This window comes from Mastomys coucha, unplaced genomic scaffold, assembly GCF_008632895.1.
Source record: "Mastomys coucha isolate ucsf_1 unplaced genomic scaffold, UCSF_Mcou_1 pScaffold16, whole genome shotgun sequence".
Classification (NCBI taxonomy): Eukaryota; Metazoa; Chordata; class Mammalia; order Rodentia; family Muridae; genus Mastomys; species Mastomys coucha.
Window position 1 is genome coordinate 104722460 of NW_022196898.1, and position 22801 is coordinate 104745260.

General features: G+C 39.7%; 1 protein-coding gene across 2 annotated transcripts in view; it reads left to right on the plus strand.

The window, feature by feature from the left end:
• Negr1 (neuronal growth regulator 1) overlaps positions 1–22801 on the plus strand; it is a 746019-nt gene that overhangs the window by 651869 nt on the left and 71349 nt on the right. The window contains exon 7 of one of the 2 annotated variants that reach the window (XM_031375955.1): positions 11607–11648. The exons of the other annotated variant lie outside the window; for it this stretch is intronic. Coding sequence (XP_031231815.1) covers positions 11607–11648 — 42 coding nt within the window. The remainder of the gene's footprint in view (positions 1–11606; positions 11649–22801) is intronic. 2 annotated transcript variants of the gene reach the window in all.

The window sequence follows — 22801 nt, forward strand, 5'->3', positions numbered from 1 at the left end:
ACAAAGGAGAAATCTCTTATGTGCTCTTTTGCCCTCAAATCCATGGTGTGCAGGAGAGCTGTCCTTGCCTCTCATCTGCTGCAGGATGCAGGAGAGCAGGCTCTTCACCTCATCTTCGCAGCACAGTCGAGCTAACTCTGATGGCAGGGGTTCAGATGAGCTATCTCCAGAGGTATGAATGTGGGAGATCTGGTCCTGCAACATGCTTGTCCTGTGGCAACATGGGTGAGGGAGTGATGTCCTCCCCAACACTGGCCCCTTGCCACCTATGATAGGTGAGAGAGCTAGCCTTGGATGTAGGAGTTGCAGGTGAGCCAGACCTGAGGCCCTGCCTCTTGTCTGCTAGATGGTGTTAGGGAGAGACATCTTCCTCCCCTCACTCACCAACTGTGGCAGACACGAAAGCTGGTCCCAGGATAATGACTGTTGGAGAACTGGCTGTGTCCCTCACTGGCTGCCACACTCAAGAGAGCAGGCCCTGTACTTCACTTGGGCAGCAGGGTAGAGTTGGCCCTGGTTGTGGGGATTGCAAATGAGACAGCTCCTAGGGTGTGAGAACATGAGAGCCAGTGGACTGACCATCTCTGATAACTTTCGGTCCTAGATCCAGGGCTTTGAATTGGCCCACCCCAACAGCTACACCATCGATGAACTGCTGAAGTACATGAAGAGGCTGGTCCTACAGATCCAAAACTAGGATCTCCATGACACAGGGCAACAACAAGATGTTCAAGAAGAGTCTTAGTGAGGATCCAGTATTGATAGAATAGCAGAAGCCAGAGGCCCCATACTAGCCCAAGAAGTCATTGCAATGAACATTTGCAAGCAAAGAAGTGTGGACAAAAGGGAATACTGTGGGACACACTGTGACACATGAGATTTTTTTTCCTCTGTTGGGGGATGGTTGCAAAGGTGGGTACAAGTGGAGGGGGAGATGAATGGAATTGGTGTGCATGTTGGGAAAAAAGAAGTCAAAGAAGTTTCTGTGTGTGCATGTGAGTATGCACAAGAGTACATGTGTGCAAAGGGGCTTGTGTATATAAATGCCCAGTCATGTGTGCTTATGTGCATGTGGCAGCCAGGGATTAACCTCTGTGTCATTCCTCAGAACTGTCCACTTTGACATTTTTTTCCTTTGTGTGTGTATGTGTGTCTGTGTGTGTGTGTGTGTGTGTGTGTGTAATTATAATTTAATTACATCTCTCCTTTTCATTCTTCCCTCCAAATCCTCCCATATACCCCTGGAGGCTCTCCTTCAAATTCATGGTGTGTTTCCTTTTCACTAATTTTTATTCCGTGTATAGAAATATAAATGTACATACATATGTGTTCCTAAATATAACCTATTCAGTCTGTAAAATTTTACTTGTATGTACAAGGCTGATAATTTCATAGTGGACAACTGATTAGTGTTCTCTTCCCTGGGGAAGACCACCTCTCCCACTCCCAGCCTTTCTCTCTAGTTCTTCGTGTAAGGTTGAAGCCATAGGCTTTTCCTCTGCCCACTTTGCCATGTCCGTGTTGTTGTCCTTGTTTAGTTCATGCTTAGGTGAACATGTTGGTTCAACTTTATGTATATAGTGTATGATGTTAGTAAGAAACAAATCTTACAGCAAACTAACTCCTTGATCCTCTAGCTTTTACAATCATTCTGGACCCTCTTCCACAACATTCCCTGAACCTTATGTGTGGGAATTTTTGCATGTGTGTCCCCTGGGACTGGGATCTACAACTCTGAATTTTGATTGTCTGTGGTCTTCTGTAATGGTCATCATCCGTTGCAGAGAAGATTCCTTGTTGAGGGATGAAGACTATACTTATCTGTGAAGGCAATGTTTGTAGATTGTTGTTAGGGATTGTGCTGGTTTAGTAAATTAGTGGTTGTATATACCCCTCCAATAACAATGACTTCCTTAGCACTGAGTAGGTGACTAGATATTGAGTACTAGATATGGTTTTCCCATTGTTGAGAGAGCCTAAGTCCAATTCGAGATGAGTTGGTTACCACCAACGTATGAGTGCCAGTACTGAGCCATGAATGTTATTGTGTCGTGCTTGACATTGATGTGGTTCACAGGCATCATGGATGGGTAGGAGTAGGATTTTCTCAATCCTTTGAAAGCTTATGCAGGGCTTTCTAGTTCTATGAAAGCTAGTTTTGAGGAAAAGGGCATTCAGGTTAGATCCAACCCTGGGGCTTCTGTTTCTGAAGGGCACGCTGTCTTTAGCAATATAGCACCTTACCTTCTACATCTTAGGGTAACCAGAGGTGGCAGCAATAGACAGTGTGTTTTGAGAGCCCTGGGCAACAACTCAAAAGAATGCTTTGTGTGTCTGCTGTTGGGATTTTGCTAGGTGGTTTGGGCTCTTGGAGGGAACACTGTCATCCCAGATGAAAAAGATTCCATTAAAATTCTAAGTGTGTATTTTTAAACATAGATTCATGTATATTATAGGGGTGGGAGTTTGCTGTTTTGTTTTGTACTTGTTAATAGTTAACACTGTTAACTTGTGGCTTTTCCAGATGTTCTTACGTTATTTTATCCATCATTCTTTTGCATTTACTTCTTCCTCTTCCCTAAAGAAGTGCCCTTCTCACACTCTCCCTGATAGATCCCTTGTATCCTAGCATTCCCCTTTACCCTCTGTCCATCTTCTTCTATATCAACCTTGAATATTGACACAGGTCTCTCTCTGGCCTGGAACTCACTGATAGGTTGGCTCAGTGGCCCTGGCACTGGGGTTGCAAGTTTGGGGCTCAAACACAAGATTTAATGCTTGAAAGACAAACACTGTACAGGTTGAACTGATATCCAGAATCCTTAAAAGCAGGTTCTTTTTCTCTGTGAGTATTGAAAAATCTCCCTTTTTCTCAGTGGCTATACCCGAAGAGGATACAACTGTCAAAATCAACTTTATCTGCATAGTTTCTGTGCAGACTGGAGGCTCATCAAGCTTCCTCTGACCACTGACTCTCCTGTCTCATCACTAAATGTTTCAACCATATATCGTTTAAATAAATGATATTTCCTAATGTTCACTTTTCCTGAATCATTTAACTGTGTGTATTTTGCCAGTTAACATCAGCTTTGATTCAATTGTGTCTAGAGGCCATAAGTAATAAAAAATAAAATCTATGCTAGGAGGTAGGCTACACACTTGGTCTTTGTACTGTCCAAGTACCCTGTATTCAGCACCTGGTTGTCCTCATGGGCTGATTACCTGCATTTGTCTGTGGATGGAGCAGCTCATGGAGTGTCTTGTACAGGTGTGTGTGTGTGTGTGTGTGTGTGTGTGTGTGTGTGTGTGTATCTTGCATGAATACTTGCTTAGCATACTTGGCCAAGTCACACGTGCTTTGAGCCCTGATTTGTCACCTACATACAGAAGGAAAACACATACTATCTGCTTACTTTATGCCACAGTGGTAACACTGGGTAGATTAAACACCTCTGAACTTCATTTTGCCTAGCTGCAAAACAGGGAAAATAACATCTTACCTTATAAGGTAATTGTAAAAACAAGAAAATCTCTCCAAAGATCTGAGCACAGTCCCTGGTAAGTGATAGACATTTTATAGATAGTTAATGTGATGGATTACATGTGTATTGTGAACCAAAGATTAAAATCATTAATGTCCTCTACCTGGTGACAGCCCAGAATGGAAAATTTAGAAGCATGTGAATAGGGAGAAGTCTGAATAGATATGGCTTGATATCAAGAAGTTTTTAATTCCACTGAAGTTCAGTTTGCTCTGTAACAGCACATAGTGAGGTATTGTGGGAAGAACACTCTAAGGCTGTTTTCCCACATATGGAGTAGAACACCAAGTAGCTGACTGATCAGTCACTACCAAGTGGGGTAGTTTAGCACCTAGACCACAGTCAGAATTCTGTGTGCCAGGTCAGGCCTTCTGTGTGAGCCAATGACTGTCATCTGGCTCCATCTGCAGCCTTTGTTCATTAGTACACTCTACCAAGACTACTGCTTATTAGATGTCAGGGATAGAACACTGGGGAGGATGCAGTGGCCAGTACAGTTTGAACTCTGCAGGAAAAAGTAACAAGGCCCCTGCTGCATTTGCAGGGCCTCAGCTGTGCTCCGTAGCTGGAAGGCCTGTCTGCAGAAGGTTTTTTGCTGGCTTCCACAGTTATTGCCAAATAAGTCTCAAGGAAAAGAAATTCTCTCCAGATTTCCTCTAGATTAGAAGGAATTATATTCCCTTGCAATCCAATTTTCTGTGCTGATTTCAGAGTCAATATCCCTTTTAAATCTTGGGGGAGCCCCCTCCTGTGTGTGTGTGTGTGTGTGTGTGTGTGTGTGTGAAGCTCTAATGAAACTCTGGTACATGCATGCAGCTGCAAGCAAAATAGTGACACAAAGCCTTTCTTACTTTGCAGACTACTCTGATAGAACCACTAATCAGAGTGCTCATCATCTCTCATTAATAGAAATTGTTTTCTTGAGAAAGAGAAATTTTAAGGTTGAATTCATGTAGTAGCCATTTATTAACAACATAAAATGGTAACAGTGCTGTAATGATTTTAAAGGCATTTATTAGCTTTCTCTATTAAAATAAAATATGCTAAGGTCCAGGAGAGATGGCTCAACAAGCATGTGGACAGAAGGAGTTCAGGTTCTTAAAATCTTCATAAAATGCAGATTGATCTAATGACTGCCTGTAACCTCATCACTTTGGAGACAAAGACAAATATCCACAAAGCAAGCTGGATTGCTATGAGCTGAAATAGCAAGCTGCAAGCCCAGTGAGAGACCCTGCTTCAGTGTATAAGCTAGAGAGCAGCCAAGGAAGACACTTGAAATCAACCTCAAAATTTCACACACATGCATGTGCATGCACTCATGCATACGCAGGTACATATACTACACATGTATGCATTCGCCTGCATTCTGTCATGCATGTATTAGCATGAATGCTATATATACACATATGCGCACACACATGCACATACATGCACACATATACACACATATGTACATGTGCACACATAAACACATGCACACATTCATGCACAAACATGTGCATATGCATACACACATGCTCTGGCACACAAACAGGCACACACAAACATGCACACATGCACACACACATGCACATGCATGCACATGCTCACATGCACACACATGCATACACACATGCACAGGCATATACACACATGAAAAGTAAACAGATAAACTCCCATTTATAAAGACATTGATATTTGCAGTCACTGTGCTACATGGCTTATGTCTGCTCTTGTCTACTCTCCCCATCATACTTCACTTATACTTGTAAATGCACAAACCTACAGGGGAGGCTTCTGCATTTTGGATCCAGGACTTGGCCATAGGTCAGTTTCCCTTAAATTCTCATCCTTAATCACCTTGTGTTGGAAACAAAGCCACCCAGGAAGTATGTAGGCTAACTATGAGGGGCTAATATTTGCATATCAGAGCCCTGCAACCCAGAGCTTTCATGATGACCCACCCTCAGGTTTCCAGAGAGATGGAAAGTAAGTCTTCTGGCTGCCTGAAAACTTCAGTCTGTGCTGAAAAGAAGCTCCTACCATTGGGCATCATCTGTGCCCATGAATGTGGACCACTCACTAGTTCCTTTCCGGTGGGAAAACTGTGATTCTAACAACACCCTCTGCTTCTCTGTCATGCCTGCTGATGCTTTACAGGCCTATATGGAAATGGACACCACAGGGCTCACATTGGGTCCTTTTGGTTGTTCTGTCTTCTGTGTCAGCTTAGAAGCTGTGCCCTATCCATGCTAACCTTGGTCCTGGCAGAGCTGCATGCTCTTCATCCTACTGCCTCAGCACCACAGTGAACAGCAATCAGATCTTTCAGTGAAACCATGGCAACCAAAAGGATTAATTTCTGCCTTGTCTCTGTAGCACAGTCTTGTTATCTCTCCACAGTCCAAAAGATAACATACATACACACACACACACACACACACACACACAAAACCACCACCACCACCACCACTACTGCATCACAGCATAAAATAACATAATAACATCCTAGGATTCAAATACGACCTAAAATATTTAGATATAAAAGGGCCTTGGCATCAGAGAATCTGGTACCAGACCATGCATGTAGTGAACAATAATTAGCATAGTCTACAGAAAGATTCACTTCCAGTGGCTCATTGTTTCTCAGTGCTTTCTTAAATAAGATGTCCTCTTGTCCTGGACAAAATTAAATCTATTAAAGAAAAATACTCTGTTTCTTTACACTGCCTTGTTTTCTGCATAAATGTCCACACTGTCAGTCTGGGTGAACTTCTCTTTACCCTGTTTTATGTACAATCAAAACTGCCCCTCAGCTACAGCCAATCCCACAGTCCCACAGTGGCTTTGGTGATGCATGGTGCCCTTATCCCTCCCAGATGCACTCTGATGCTGCAGATAATGAGTGAGAAGCAGACTCTTGGGTCCTCTGTGGCTCATCAGGAGAGTGTACTCCACTCCTTGAGAAAGATATTTTTCTGCTCACAAGTTGATGACTAAGGTGCAAAACAGTGGCTCCCATCTGATCCCTATAAAAACAGTGACATTCTTGAAAGCTAAGCACTCTGTAAAAACACCATTAGCTGCACAAAGGTTTGCACGTGCAAAGGCCTTGCTCAGCTCTGTGCTTCTGTTTTGATAACAGTCTGCACTAGCTGAACATTCTTTCTCTGACACTGAGCCCTATACTAAAGCCAGAAACTGTACCTGCTGTTGACTCAGAAAATGAAAGAGACAGAGAGAGAGAGAAGGGGGGAGGGAGGGGGAGGAAGGGAGGGGGAGAGAGAAACAGACAGACAGACAGACAGACAGAGACAGAGAGAAACAGAGAGAATGAATCGTGGCAAATCCTTCTTTTAGTACAACAATCTATTACAAAAGCCTCCTGAAGTGGCAGGGGTTGAATCTGCCTGTTTTCCAGACTGGTAAACAGAAGTCATTGGTACAAAGGCCCTAGTAGGTGGCCCAACTCTTGCTTCAAATGTTCTACTGTAGTAATTGCAGATGCAGCAGAGTGTTGGCAAACAAAAAGCCAAGACACAGTATGTCCTGTCTCTATCTTAATTAGCTCCTGACCAAAATCTGACTTTTAAACCTCTTTAAGCTCCTTTTTGTACCTGGAATGGCATCTGCCTCACAGATGTTGGGGGAGAGGAATGTGATAATAGACGTTATATACTAAGAAATTATAATTTTTTCAATTTTAATTAATATAACAGTAATAAGTTTTGCTGTAACAGATACAGAATAAATAATTGCCAATCTCTTGAATCAACAGCCCATAAACAAATCTAGAATAGATTTAATTGAGATAGTCAATTCAACTATTACGCAACAAGATTTTCTAAACTATTGGTTTTTTTCCATTTCAAAAATAGTGGCTAGTTGCCATGTGTTTATAGATAAAAGGGAGAGTATAATTTTGAATAGCTTTTGTATGGGTTAAAAATGTATGTCTATAATTTGATACAAATCATTCCATGATTGAAGTATACTTTTCTTTCTTTTTTTTTAAGATTTAAAACAATGTTTCTTTAATGAGGTATTTTTATTAGATATTTTCTTTATTTACATTTCAAACGATATCTCCTTTCCCAGTTTCCCCTCCAGAAAAAAAAAGAAAGAAAGAAACCCTATTCCCTCCCACCTCCCCCTGCTCACCAACAAATGCTCTCCCACTTACTGGCCCTGGCATTCCCCTACACTGGGGCATAGAACCTTCACAGGACCAAGGTGTCCAAGTAGGCCATCCTCTGCTACATATGCAGCTGGAGCCATGGGTCCCTCCATGTGTACTCTTTGGTTGGTGGTTTAGTCCCTGGGAACTCTGAGGGTACTAGTTAGTTCATATTGTTGTTCATCTTAAGGGGCTGCAAACCCTTCATCTCCTTGGGTCCTTTCTCTAACTCCTTCATTGGGGACCCTGTGTTCAGTCCAATGGATGGCTGTGAGCCTCTTACTTTTCTTTCTTAAAATAATTGTTAGATCTTGATTTGTAGGTTTGTAATATAAACTTTACTTCAGTCAGAACTGTTCAAATGTGCATGTCCACTGCTTTAATTGTGAATATTAATACCCAGTTACTTTCAAGGTAGGCTGACTGTATTTGTATACTTCTCATAACTCAGGAGATCCATCTTTGCTTCTGTGTGGCAAATACACATCCCTAAGTTCCAGAAATTTACTTAAATCTCCTTACTGAGTCCCAGGCATTGTTTCCCACTCCTAAGTAGTAACATATACCAACCCCAGCCCATGCTTGTTTGATTGTTTATGCCATAGCCTTAATCATCTCTCACGACCTACAAAATAGGGACTTTGAGCTATATTTCACAAATGAGACACTGGGGCAGTTTCCTTAACTTCTGGTCCTCCCACACCTGAATGAAGGCAAGTGAGAGATTTGATTCTGGTAGAGCTGAGTCCTTTGTAACTAAGAACTTTCTGAAACCCAGGAACTACCCAAGGTCTTACCTGCCACACATCTGGGCACCGCAATCCCTACTCCCAGAACTTTGATTCACCCTGGTTTCTCATTGGTTTACTTTGATGCCCAGGCATACATGTGACCTCTAGATTTTTATCGTCAACAAAATCATCTGCTTATAATTATTTCTATTCATAAACTCATCTCACTAGGAAACCTAACTTGTCTGACTCTATTTGAAAACAAACAAATCTCAAATTGGCTGTGAAGCAAAATCCACGGATCAGATCTGGATCTTGCATACAACACTTCTTGTACACTAAATTCCTGTATCCTCTTATAACCTTTTCTGTGAGACAATGTGGCCTTGCATAAGCCATTTAGCTCTAGACCAATAAGCATGTTGAAGAGGTGGTTCTGTGTGATAGCTCTTTGGCTCTCCAGTCCTTTCATTGAGATGAAGTATTTGCTTTATATCACTGATCTTTCTCAGTGAATTTACTGATTGGTGTTACATACTCAAAACAGTGAAAACAAATAGAGAAAGTGAAGTTCAGTGGCCAAGTTATTGAGCATAGATGCCTCTTTCACTGCCCCACTGAATGTAGTTTGTCCATGAATAAGGACTTCGTTAGGCTTGTTGTCAGAACCATGTAAGGGTTGTCTTTTTTGACTAAAAGAATTCTTTCATCTGAGTATATACCATAAGTTTCTATTAATAAATGTATTTTATAGAATTAAACTAACATTTCCAAGATGTCATGGGAGAATATTTTAAATTTAAAAACATAATAATAATGACAATTTTCTGTTTTATTATCTTGCTTATGTCCACTAGAAGACTTTATTGAGATTTTATAAAAAATTGTCTTACTTTCTATGATCACTAGAATTTTAATGAAATCATAAAATGTTCTTTTATTTCAAAATGTCTCAATAACACAGGCTCCTACTGCCTGACAGGTAGCTGTACTTCAACACTTGAACCATCGCTTATAAACTTTCGAGACAGGATTTCTCTGTATAGCCTTGGCTTTCCTGGAACTCACTCTGTAGACCAGGCTGGCCTTGAACTCAGAAATCCGCCTGCCTCTGCCTCCCAAGTGCTGGGATTAAAGGCATGCACCACCACCGCCCAGCTGAGAACACTCTTTGCAGTGAACACTCCCAGATCTGGTTAAGATTTGATTTAGTTGTTGGAAGACCTTGCAGAACCTATTGTCTCAGAACAGAAACTCAGGACCTGGAGAATCAGTCTGCTCATGGGATGAACACATACTTGGATTGTTCAACTAGCTGAACCTCAAAAATATTTTCCTTGGAAGGCTGACTTTATAGCTCCTGCCACATGAGGGTTTTGTATATTCATTGATTTTCATTGCCCTATCAGAAAAAGAGAGTCTACAAACACTGGCACACCAAACACATGGATAGGTAAAAGATGCATGCATATGCACACACACACATACTCACATGCACACAAATACACACACACTCCCCATACACATGCATGCATGTGCACAGGTATGTACACACATGCACACAAATATACACACCGCATACACATTCATGCATTCATACATATTCATGCACACATACACCCATACACACATGCATACACATTCCATATTTTTTTGCTGAGCTGGCATCTCCCATGGGCCCTGCACATGGGTTCTTGACTACGAGGTCTTGCATTGGGTCTCAGCTTTTACTCTCATAATTACTTTCAGTATATGCAGTTATAGGAATTAGTGCTATCTTTTGCTATTGTGAAAAATTTGTGATGACCAAGTTCTATAGTGGAAATAAAACATGACTGATTCCTTGGACTAAAGTTTCTCAAAAATGCAAGTCCTCCTAATATTTGAGTTCTGCCTCATTATCAATAGTCTCCAAGGATCTTCTGCTATTGTTTACATTATCAGCAACAGTGATGGCCTTTGTATAATGATTTTCATTATCATCAACACATGCCACCTGAAAAGAATCCCTTTTAAAAAGGTTAAAGGGTAGAAATCTAAAGTAAAAGTGTAGCAATGATTTTTAATGCTATGCAGTTTGTTAGACACTTACAAGAAGGTTGCATTGGTAAGTAGGACCTTATGATTCAGGCAGTCCAATCGTGTATGTGTTTTATGTGTGTGTGCAGTGTATGGGTGTCTTATTCTCGTTTCCTGTTGCTGTGATAAAATTCTGAGGAAAAACCAGCTTAAGAGATAAAGGATTTATTTGGCCCACAATTCCATAGAACAGACCATGAAGGTAAAGTCAAAGTGGTAAGAATTTGAAGGAGCTGTATGCATTACATTCACAATCAAGAACAGGAGAGCTATAAATTAATGCATGCCTGTTAGTGCTCAGCTCAATGTCTCTACTTTTATATAATTCATAATCCCCCTGACTAGAGAATGATACTACCCACAGTGGGCATGTCTTATCATCTCAATTAATGTAATTAAGACCATTCCATAAGACACACCTATAAGCAATTTAATCTAGACAATCCCTGAGATTCTCTTCTCAGCTGTTTCAATTTTGAGTCAAGTGGACTGCACTTACTGCCACAATGGGTATGTGTATAAATGCTTACCTTTTACTCAGAAACATAAAAGCAGACATGACTGAACAGCTAAGCAGTCATGTTGTGTGTTTGTAAATTATGAGATTTAATCCTTAAAATGACAAGCAGGGATAATTTGGAAATTTCCAACAGCTTGTGTTTTTAGTACATACTAAGCAAAATTTGCCTGACCACTCTGTAACCAATGTCCCCTATCAGAAAACAACATGTGTGCAGGGTTCTAGCATTTCTTAGCATGTTAGTCATCTAGGAAGTCTCAGCATTTCAGCAGAAGGAAAGTCTTCAAACTTTACTGCCTGGAAATTCCAAGGACAGGTTCCGAACCTTGGCATGGTAAATGTGGTGCTGTAAACCAAGTCAAAATACCTCCTGAATCTGTATAGGAGATGGCCTAACAGCAAACACATCACAGGGCTCTTTCAGCCTCAAACACAAGGTTTTATTGATTATTCTTCAGCCAGGAAAGTTGCACATCAGAATCCCACTGAGTACGTGTTGCATGCTTGCTGATTGTCTCTATGTATGATTAATGCACACAATGTTTTTTCTTTTCTTTCCTTTTCCCTTTTTGTAGAAATTATTGAGCCTACTACCTCTAGTCCTGTCACAAGTCCAGGTCAGTATCCACATACATTTACAAAGTATGTCTGGGTACTTTTTTCTGTCAACCAAGATTTCTGCATTGTCACAGAAACACAACCAGTTGCTTCTGGGCCACAGGCATGGGTGTGACTCTAGTGTCTGTCACTTGTCTTGTCTCTCTATGATGTGTTGTCCCCCTGGGTGTGTCTAACCAGGTTGTTGGTGTACATTGTTACTTCCTATTGTACAGTTTGCATCTCACTCAAAGTATTGCAAGCTGATCAGCTACACTCTGCCTTCACAAACAGAGCTATGGAGAATTTGCAAAAGTTTCTGAGTAGCTATTTTAAAACTATTTACTTTAGTTTGGTATCACATTACTATAAAAAAAAAATCACTGTAAGGCAAGAAGGCATTTAATGTTGCCCTCTGGGCAAGGCAGGTCCTCCCACTCTCTGTATTCCAGGAGGATATTTTGATCTCTTGAAACTGTCAAGGCAAAGGACTGACTTCAGCTATTGGCCTTTATTTCCAAAGTGTTCCCAGTTCCACTGTAGACATTCATCTGAAAAGATGGACCGTTGCTATAAGAGTGTTTTTAAGAGTTGTTTTCAACTGGGAATATTTCTGAATTGTAAATGACACAAAAACATCAAGATAAAAGCTAATGATATGAGAAACAACCTTCATCTTGTTACATAGAAATTTAGTGCCTTGTTCTGAACCATGGCTGCAGGGTATTTAAAGGAGAAGGTCAAACCTGCTGAAGTCATTAGCTTTGAAAACCTCACATGGACTTCTATAACCGCTGAGTTAAAGGGTTTTGGATGTCGCCTACCAGGAGGAGGTATAAGTTAGTTAAATAGTTGTTTGCCTCTTGTTCCATAAATGGCACTAAATTTTAGTCTAAAATGAGATTTGCTGATCTGAGAAACTGAGAGGTTTAGAAAGGAAAAAAATGTATCTCAAATTGTAATCAATCAAAAATGCTTTAAATTGGCTTGGGTGATTATGAATGCCCCACCCCCACAGTGAGATGAGCTGGATCAGACTTAAGATTAAATATTTAAAGAGTCTCGTAGTGCAACACTTTCTGCTCAAATTACAGGATTCATTTTTGTAACCTCCCAAAATGAAACATATTTGGATAGTCTGTCTAAAACTATTTTACCACGGATGTAGGTAAAGTTTACATGACACTATTAATCAGAGTATTCTGTTTTGGATAGGGCTAATAACCTCTCAGGTTTGAACTTAACATCACAGTAAGTCAGAACCTGACTGTGCTAGTAACAACTTATTAAAGATCTGATTCCCATGGGTGCCTGTGACCTCCAAAGGGTAGAATGTACCCAAGTGTATATGTCTTAGAATTAATTGTATGCATATACATTTTGACCTTATTTTGCCGGTCAATTCTAAAAGATATTAAATAATTTTCATATATTTTAGCCAGCTAGTGTATAGATAAATTATACACTTGCTTCCTTCTTTAGCTATGGCCTTATTGGTTAAAGACTTGCTAAATTAAAAAGTTAAGGTACTTTCCTCATTACTCAAGTAAAGAATAGGGTGCACCCTATTTTTAAAAGTAGTGTCTAGTGGCATCTAAGAACATACTCTCTTTCTGTGTTTGGGGTAGAAATTACATAAGACAAATAAACCAAGAGTCACTCTCAATAGATAACCTGTAATCACAAGTTCTGCAGTGGAAGGGACTCATTTTTAAAAAATTCCAGTTACAAAGCAAACAAGGAAATTGTTTTTATCTGTAAAAAGATTTATATCTCTCCATATAACACTGAAAAGCATCAAATTTCATCCAGCTTCCTAGGTTTGAGCCATTGCTGTAAAACTGAATTCCTCCTTAGTGTGACCTTTGAAAGTGTAATGTAAGCTTTTTTTTAAAGAAATCATTATAGAGAAAGTTAATAAATACACATTGAATTAAATTGAATTAATGAACTGAAGGACAGAAAACAAGCACAGCTATCAATGAAACTTGGCCTACATTAATTGAGCCTTTATTAAAGGCTTCCCAAGACAAATGTTGAACAGGGATTCAAAAAGAGTATGGTTTAAGCAGGATTGGCAGGGTAATAAAGGATAAACAAATGATCTTAAAAGTATGGGTGCATGCTGAATATAGTATCAAGAAGAGTTGGCAACACATCACTCTAGTAAAAGTCCATTCAAGGTTAATACAAATGAAGCCAGTGTTGAGAGTCCCAACTCTAAGAAACAAGCCTTAAGAAAATACTATTCAAAGAACAATAGACAGTAAAAATTCTCGCTAAAGTATTCAGCAGAAATATCTAATTTGCTGCTTCTACATATGCAGAGGAGAGAATAGAATCAGAATTGAAGCAGATCTCATAATTCCTAATATCGCTGCAAGAGAGTTAAAGCAGAGATAAAGTGGATGTCGTTGCAGGAACACTGGGCACACTGAGGATAGATTGGAGAGAACAGATTTATATCAGTCATGTTGGAACATTCTAAAGAAATGAAGGTCTCAAAGTCATAACTTATAGTTTTATACGTTCTTGAAAAGTCAAAATGTGTCACAATTGAAGGGGGTGAAAACTGAATTATTAACGTCATTATTCAAGAAAAGGCCACAAAAGATAGGATACAAAAAGAACAAAAGAAACTCTTCTTTGATCCACCTCAGCCTCGGCGTCTAAGAGGGAAAGGCCATTTTTCATGATGAGGGAGACGTGTGGCGAATTTGAGAACTCAGTCTCCTTTTATGATAATTGCCTGGCTGGAATGTGTTATTCTCGGTAATGGTCCTGGGCTAAAGCACGGCCATCATTAGGCAGAGGAAAGTAGTGTGCTATTCAAACACATACACCATTTCTATTTAATTATATTAAAGCAAACATGATTTTGTGATTATCTTTGAAGTATATTTTAATAGTAGATTTTTTTTAAAGAAAGGAAAAGGTGGAGTACTTTGAATAGATGAGCTCCTGTCCCTAACACTGGGCTTGCTAGTGCCTCAGTATCTCAGCCCCACACTGCTATCTGCTGTGACTTGAAATCTGGCAGGTCAAGGCTAAATTTCCCAGTCTAGAATCAACACACCATGAGTTCTTCATTCTGACCTTAAACTTACTGGCCGTTTCTGCACAGCTTCATGGGAACCCTTCAACAATTGAATTCCAATCAAGCCAGCATTCACTTGGCTTTGTATACTTCTCAGAATAAACATTCATCCAGGCAATCGCTTAGATGATAAACAGAAAAGCAAAGTAGGGTTTGTTCAAGGTACCAGTGATGACCTACCTGAAACTGTCTTCACTTGGTCCCTGGAAATAATACTTAGCAATCATCAAATGAAAATCATTATTATGAAAATCCCTTCATTGTTAAGTGCATGGCATTGACAATAAAATGAATTTATTTATCCTTAGATAAATGGCAAAGAGTAAAAATATGATTTTTTTCCCTACAATAATCAGCTACTTGGTATTTTTAACGACATAGAACCTCCTACTTCCTTTGTAAAGTGTCGATATTTTAAAATGACTATTATTAACCTTAATGTATTTGGGTATGTAAACATGACTATATGTTCATTAATGAAAGCTAGTTCCATTTGACAGCCAAGCAGAGAAAGAAAGCATTTACTGAGGGGAAATCAGCATTTATGTGGCAGAACCAAAATTAAAAATGCCCCAAACTCTGCCATCAAGTATGTATGCTTGAATCTAAACAATGGCAAGAATTTATGAAAACATAAATACTGATGTTTGTAAACAGAATTGTTTTGACTCGCAGAGAGATAGATGCCTCATTGTATAAAGAACTCCAGAACTGAATAATCCTGTTTGATTCATCTACTTGGCAAATCAACCTTCATTTTGCTGCTGAGTTTTCTTAAAAGGGAAAAATGCCCTTATTCATTACCCCAGGAATCCCCATTTCCCATTTCCTCTGAATAACACAGTCCAACATTTAGCAAACATTCATTTAACAGCAATTGTATTGGGCACCACATAAGTGCTGAGAGCATAAGAAAAGCATAGGGGTTAAGCCTCCTTAGGAGACAGTATGTTATTAAATATCACTATAATAAATGTTACATCATTTCAGTTTTGAGATGGAAGCATACAATTTTGCCTGGGGAGAGTCTTCACATGTGTGAGCTGTCCTCACAAATTAGGGATGGTTTTGTAGAGTGCGGATGTTATAAGACAAAGTGGAGTCAGGCAGTGGTGGCACACACCTTTAATCCCAGCACTTGGGAGGCAGAGACAGGTGGATTTCTGAGTTCAAGGCCAACCTGGTCTACAGAGTGAGTTCCAGCACAGCCAGGACTACACAGAAAAACCCGTCTCAAAAAAATAAATAAAAATAAAAAATAAAACAAAGAAGATGGCAAGTAACTGTAGACAACAGAGGGTGGTGGATAAATGAACTCTTCATCCATATGAGCTGATCCCATTTTTGGTCCTCCCCAAACACCAGGTGGTATCAATGAAAATACTGAGTGAGCTACTGCAACAGTGCATTTGAGCTAACACATGACAGCAGACATCATAGGATTCCTTCAGTGATCTACCCAACACCTTTAGCTTCACAATGAGTGATAACTCATCTAAAAACAAGTCACTACAACAAAAATTGAAATCAATTCACTGCCAATCTAACCAACATCCAATTTCTTCTGTCAAATACTAAAATAATGTTTACACTAGAATTTTTATATTTATGGTCAGATATTAAATACACTTATAATGTACAACATCAAATTCTCTACTGGAAAAAAATGAGTATCAAGAAATCGCAGTTCCTGACATTGTCATTCAATTGCTCTTTGTCTATAATTCCTGTCTTCACAACACACTTTATACCTCTTCATGAACTACGAAACCTCACATGGCCTCTTATTTCATTAATTCTTACTGAAAGTGTGTGTGTGTGTGTATGTGTGTGTGTGTGTGTGTGTGTGTGTATGTGTGTGTGTGTGTGTGTATGTGTGTGTGTGTGTGTATGTGTGTGTGTGTGTGTATATATGTGTGTGTGTGTGTGTGTATATATGTGTGTGTGTGTGTGTGTGTGTGTGTGTATATGTGTGTGTGTGTGTGTGTGTGTGTGTGTGTGTGTGTGTGTATATATTATAACAGATGCAATTTGCCATTTAGGTGATGTCTTAGTTTCTGTTGCTATAATAAACACCTTGATTAAAAGAAAAAAAAAGAAATCACAGTTCCTTGAGAAATAAACAAATGAATAAGTTGTTTATAAAAAGCTAAAGTTGGTAATAAGAATCTCATGGGAGCCTCAGTAAAACACTCAAGAAGTGGAGAGCAGTAAAAACATTTCATCAAAAAATTAACCCTACAAGAAAATTGAGGAATTTTTCCATTTCATTACTAATCATGAAAGTTAGTTCATTTCATTATCAACCATGAAAGCCAGACATTGCAATGACTCTGCTGACTGTCTGTACCTTAGTGGCCATGGATGGCAATATGGATGGGAACCCAATGACAAATGGATGATAGATGAATGTATGATGGATGGGTAATAGACAGACAGATAGGTAGATAAATAGATAGACAGACAGATAGATGATGGATGGATAGATGATGGGTGAGTGTATGGATGGATAAAATGATGAACGGATGTATTGATAGATGGATGTATAGATAAATGCATTGAGAAATGAGTGGCAGAGATGGATGAATATATAAATGATAGATGAATGGATTGATCGATGAACGATGGACAACTGGATAGAGAGGTAACTGAGAGATGGGTAGATGGATGACTTGTGGATGGAGGGTGGAATGATGGATGGATAATTGATAGATGGGTGAATAAATGGATGCACTGATATATTGGTAGATGGAAGGACAGAAAGTGAATGGTTGACTGGACAGATGAATACAGGACAAATTGCCATGTGAACATAGGGCTAAGCCATAAGAAACTGGAACCGTTAGAAACAGAAATCAGTTCAGCTTGTATTTCTACCAGTTGTTAAAAAAAAAAGTTCACTGAGCATCTGAGCAGGGCATATGTCTCATGGTGCAGTAGAAATGCACAGATAACTGGCCTACTATCCTTCCATTTTCACACTTTCATGGTTGAATGAGACAGGTTTATAGGTTTGTATAACAAGTTGTGGTGTAATAGAAAGAACTAACATGAACTTGGATCTTGAAATCTGCCTGAAGACTATCAGAAGAATCTTTCTAGACAAAGTCATTCCTGACTTTGATACAGAGCATTCAACATAGTCAAAGAAGACATAAACCAGTACAATATGCTTCAATGGAGTTACATGACTATTCAGAGTGTAAACTGATCATATAGCTTGGTAGCATTCAGAAAGTCCACAGTACTGGATCACAGAGGGTGTTGTATACCTTGCCTGGAACCTTGGTCTTTTAAACCTTGGGCACAGGCCAATTGTTGGGTTGCTCAGTTACTTTGGTGGTCAAGTGGAAGCTTGATGTGTGGTATGAGCCAGAGGGAGAGGAATGGAAACAAATCAAGTTGTTAGAAGAGAAGCCTGTCATGTGTTGATAAGGTCAGGAGGACAGGGTGAGCTTGGATGACTCCCTGCTCTCTGCAGTTGGGACGAATGCAGATTGGGACGTCTCCGACATCATGCAGGTGCTTTGGTCCCTTCCTTCTATTTGGGGAAAGACTGGTGTTCTTTACCTTGCTTTATATTGGGGGATAATATCATATGTTTTGTAAATAAAATTATGCACATGTAAGAAAATTAAGAATGAAGATGAAGAGGAATGAGACCTATGGAAGCTAGATGAGTGTCAGGTTGATACTGTCTCCTAGGAGCATGGCCATCTGTGAAGAGCTGTCTCCCTACAACAGGAGTAGGGCTCCTACAGCATCATTAACCAACAGTGTTGTTTTGAGATTTATTTTAAGATTTGTGGAAGGATTTTTTCTAATTTGTAACAATCAAGCTTCCATTATTCTCTGATTGTTAGCATGTGAGAAATTTAAGGCAACTCAAAATACATTCCAAATTCCAATTAATATGCTTCAAAATAATGAATTCAGATATTAATTATAATTATCCATAATTAGCTGATTAATTTCCAGATACAAGTACAGCAAAAGTCTTAGGATATAATTTAGCATATGATGATTTTTAAAGATGAAAACCTGGAGTGCTTGCTAACTTCTACTTGTCATCCCTTGTGTCCTGTCTTGTTGGTGTACCTTCAGCTCTGATGCAGGAGATAATTAAGCTATTGATTTTCTGATGTATCTAGATTCAGGATTAAGCACCACCAACATTATCAATCAACATCTCACCATGAAGTACACCATGTAATGATCACATGTTCTTAGTATGTTATATATAGAGAGGGCACAGAATTTACAGTGGCAAATGATTGATAGTATCTACTTTCTTTACATGAAATAGCACACAATTGTGATGGTGAATCTTGATGAAGCACTTTCCAGTTACCCTGAGATCTGGAGAAATTGTACATTTACCTCACAGCCATCACATGTTTTATGCCTTGTATCAGGAGACAGGGGCTCTGCCATACCCCTGGGTTGCAAGACCCTTTAGGGAAGCAAGTTTATACATTCAGTACTTCTTATCTTTCTCATGACAGTATCTGACAGACTGATAATAATGATAAGGATGCATGATACACTGATGAAGTTGGTGTTAGGAATTAGAACAGCTGAAATTCATGTCTATATTTTACATGTTCTTGGCTTTACATTTTATTTTACACTGAAAATTAAAACTGTATATTCATTCCACATCCAACAGAGAGCCTGGCTTACACTGACTGAGAGATTTCACAATGATCATCCTCAAAAGGGGACCAGTGACTGGTAGAAAATAAAATTTCTCCAAAATTCTATGAGAAAGAAACAAGTTTTTTATTACATTATCATTCATAGTTTACTGTGAAAGACAATTCTACTAGATACACAGTGTAGATATTTACCGTGTGGCTAAGATAATTCTCTATCCAGTATAGTCCAGAAGCCAACAAGGTGGACATCCCTGGTAGATGAAGTATGTCTGTGCCTTACATTCAGAAAATATACAAGGTTTTCCTGGGTGAGTCGATGAATGAATAAATGATCAAGTGATTTCACAAATGTATGGGTTTTCTATTGCCTGTATAAGAAATTATTCTTTCCATGGAAACATCTAACAACACAGATTTATATTCCCACAGTTTTATAGGTCATAAATCCCAAATGTGCCTACCATTCACCAGCACCCAAGGCAGAGAAGCCACAGGCTCCAGAAATCAGGTCCTGGAGCCTCTGGTGCCTCAGCTCTGCCTCCCATAACAGGACAAGCAGTTACACTGCTACAGTTCTAAAATTAGGCATCAGAACTTACCCCAGAACCCTTGGATTTTTTTCATTATTTAGATACTGAGTTTTGAGTACCCAGATTTACAGGTTTAGTTGTATATTCTGCATTTGCAAGCACTGCAGGAAGGAAAAAATGTATATTAGAAAGATCATGTTTATGATGCTACATTATTTCCAATAATTTTATAAACTAAGTAAGTTTATATTACTGTCTCACACAGAGATGTATGCACACACATGAGCACACACACAGGCACACATGCACACACCAACACTCATGTCTATGCTCCTATTGAGATAGAAGTACAAAATTTTAGCATAAGAGATAAATTCCAGATGGATAATGGATCAATTAGAGAAAGAACCAGAAACCAAGCTAATTTTGAGAGGATTCAAGCTAATGATGTTTTAGTTCTTTTTTTTCCCCAACAGAACATGTAGGAAACAGTTCCTTTTTCAGACTCAGGATTCTAAACACCAGTGAGCAGACGCCTGTCTGTAGCTGTTCTAAGTAGGAATACAGAGATCCTAAATTGGTGTTAACTGTGAAAATACCAAAAGCAAACTAAAAAGGGAAATGTGTTCTAACTGAGATTTTACATTTGGAGAACAAGATTAGGTGAGCCCGTGGGTATTATACCACTTAGGGTGATGTTGGGTGACAGTTTCCCAGTGTCCTCCGGAGCACATGCATCATCCTTCAAGGCTCCAGTGAAGTCAGGCTGAGTGACTGCAGTCAGAACTGAGCAATACTCATCTAGTTCCCAGCTAATCAGCTGTTAAACAAATGCTTGTTTCCACAACAGCCCTCATAACAACAACCCTGTATGCACCTGCCAAGGAGTATTTATGTTTCAAAGAAGCTACCTATTTAGGCCCAAGAAAGTTATTTCCAATAGTGGGAGTCACCCTGATGAACTGGGCAGTTGGAGGTGGGAGATTACTGTTTAGGAGATAATCTCCCCTCCCAGTCACCAGTCTTCCTCTGACTGGTGGCTCATGCCGCACATGTAAGGAATTTATCTTACATTAAGGAATTTATGTAAGTGCATTTGTCTTCACTGACTTTTTAATGAACTATATAATAATGGTAAAGGGGGGCAACTAGACAGGACAGATCTGTGCTTTGCTTGAAGATGATAGAATTTGTGCCCATGTTTCAAGTTAAATTACATTTTTAAAATTATTTTCGAATGTATTTAAAGTGCTCCTCAAAAGGAACCCTTTGACATATAAACCAGTAACCCCCAACAAACAGACAGAACCTAGTATCTTTTAGGTCACACTTTATTTCTTACATGTTTTAAAAACACATTCTTAGTGATTTTTTTAGAAAAGTTTTGACTGACAAATGGCTCATGGACCCCTCACTTCAGTAGGGAGCTGCACCGCTATGCAACCACACATGTGAGTGTGTGTGAGCATGGGTATACATGAGCATGTCTTTGCTGTTATGTTGCTTGTGTTAGGGAGACTCTTTTATCCTGGGCCACCAGTGATGGTGACAACTTGACTGGGTTCTGTACTGTGACTGAACCCATCTGTGAATTCAGTTTCTGCTACCACGTGGGGTGGGGGTTGGTTTCACTTCCCACTCTATACATGCTTGTATGTGGCTTTTGATTTATACATTTTTCTACCCTCTTTTCCATTTGATTTCAGATTTTTCTCAGGTTTTAAAATGAGACTGTAATCAGATGATCTTCATATATGGTTTGTAGGTAGGGAGGATGATTTGAGCGTGCCCACTATCCACATTAACACTTCTCTTGAAAATCCTTAAGTTGAGACAAACACAGTGTCCATCCCTCACTGAACACACACAATTAACATCCTTGATTGTGCTTTTATGATGTTCTGCGCCTTTGGATCTGTGGTGGTTTGAATGAGAATGACCCCATAGCTTCATATGTTTGAGTACCTGGTTCCTAGTTGTTTGAACTGTTTGGAAAGGAGTGGAAGATGTGGCCTTGCCAGAGAATGGTGTATCACTTGGAGTTAACTTTCAAATTTTAAAAGCCCATATCATCCCCAGTTGGTTCTCTCTCTCTCTCTCTCTCTCTCTCTCTCTCTCTCTCTCTCTCTCTCTCTCTCTCTCTCTCTCTCTCTCTCTCTCTCTCTCTCTCTCTCTCTCTCTCTCTCCCTCACTCTCTGTCTCCCTCCCTCACTTACTCACTTTCTCCCTCTCTCCCTCCCTCCCGCTCTTCCTCTCTCCCTCTTTCCCTCTCTCCCTCCCTCCCTCTCTCCCTCCCTCCCTCTCTCCCTCTCTCCCTCTCTCCCTCTCTCTCTCCCCGCTCAACCAGTGCTTGTGGCTCATGAAATAAGCTCTCAGCTACTGCTCCAATATCGTGCCTGCCTACAGCTTCCATGCTACCTTCTATTATAGTTTTGGACTGACCCTCTGAGACCGTAAATTCATGATAAACTCTGCAATTTTCTGGTTTTGGTCATGGCGTTTCTTCACAGCAATAGAAATGTAACTAATACAGATATCATTTAAAAATAATCCTGAGTTGTAATTGTGGATTCAGGGATCTTCTTTGTATCATCTCATATTGCAGAAATGGGGTTTGCCACATTTATTCAGAACTGAAGAGTTGCATCCAGGTGAGGAGTGAAACACTTGAGAGCCTGTGGGAGTTGGTTGCTGCTCCGTGTCGTTTCAAACGCTTGTAGTCCAATACTCATTGTTTCTTCTGAGTATGATCAGGCAGAGGAAGCTGTGAAGAGGCCACTTGTATTATATTACATACTTGACTCTGGTCTGAAGTATACACAACCCTCATTTTCTGCAGTATATATTTGTGCTTTTCACTGCCAGAAGACTAACGTCGCTAGATGGCG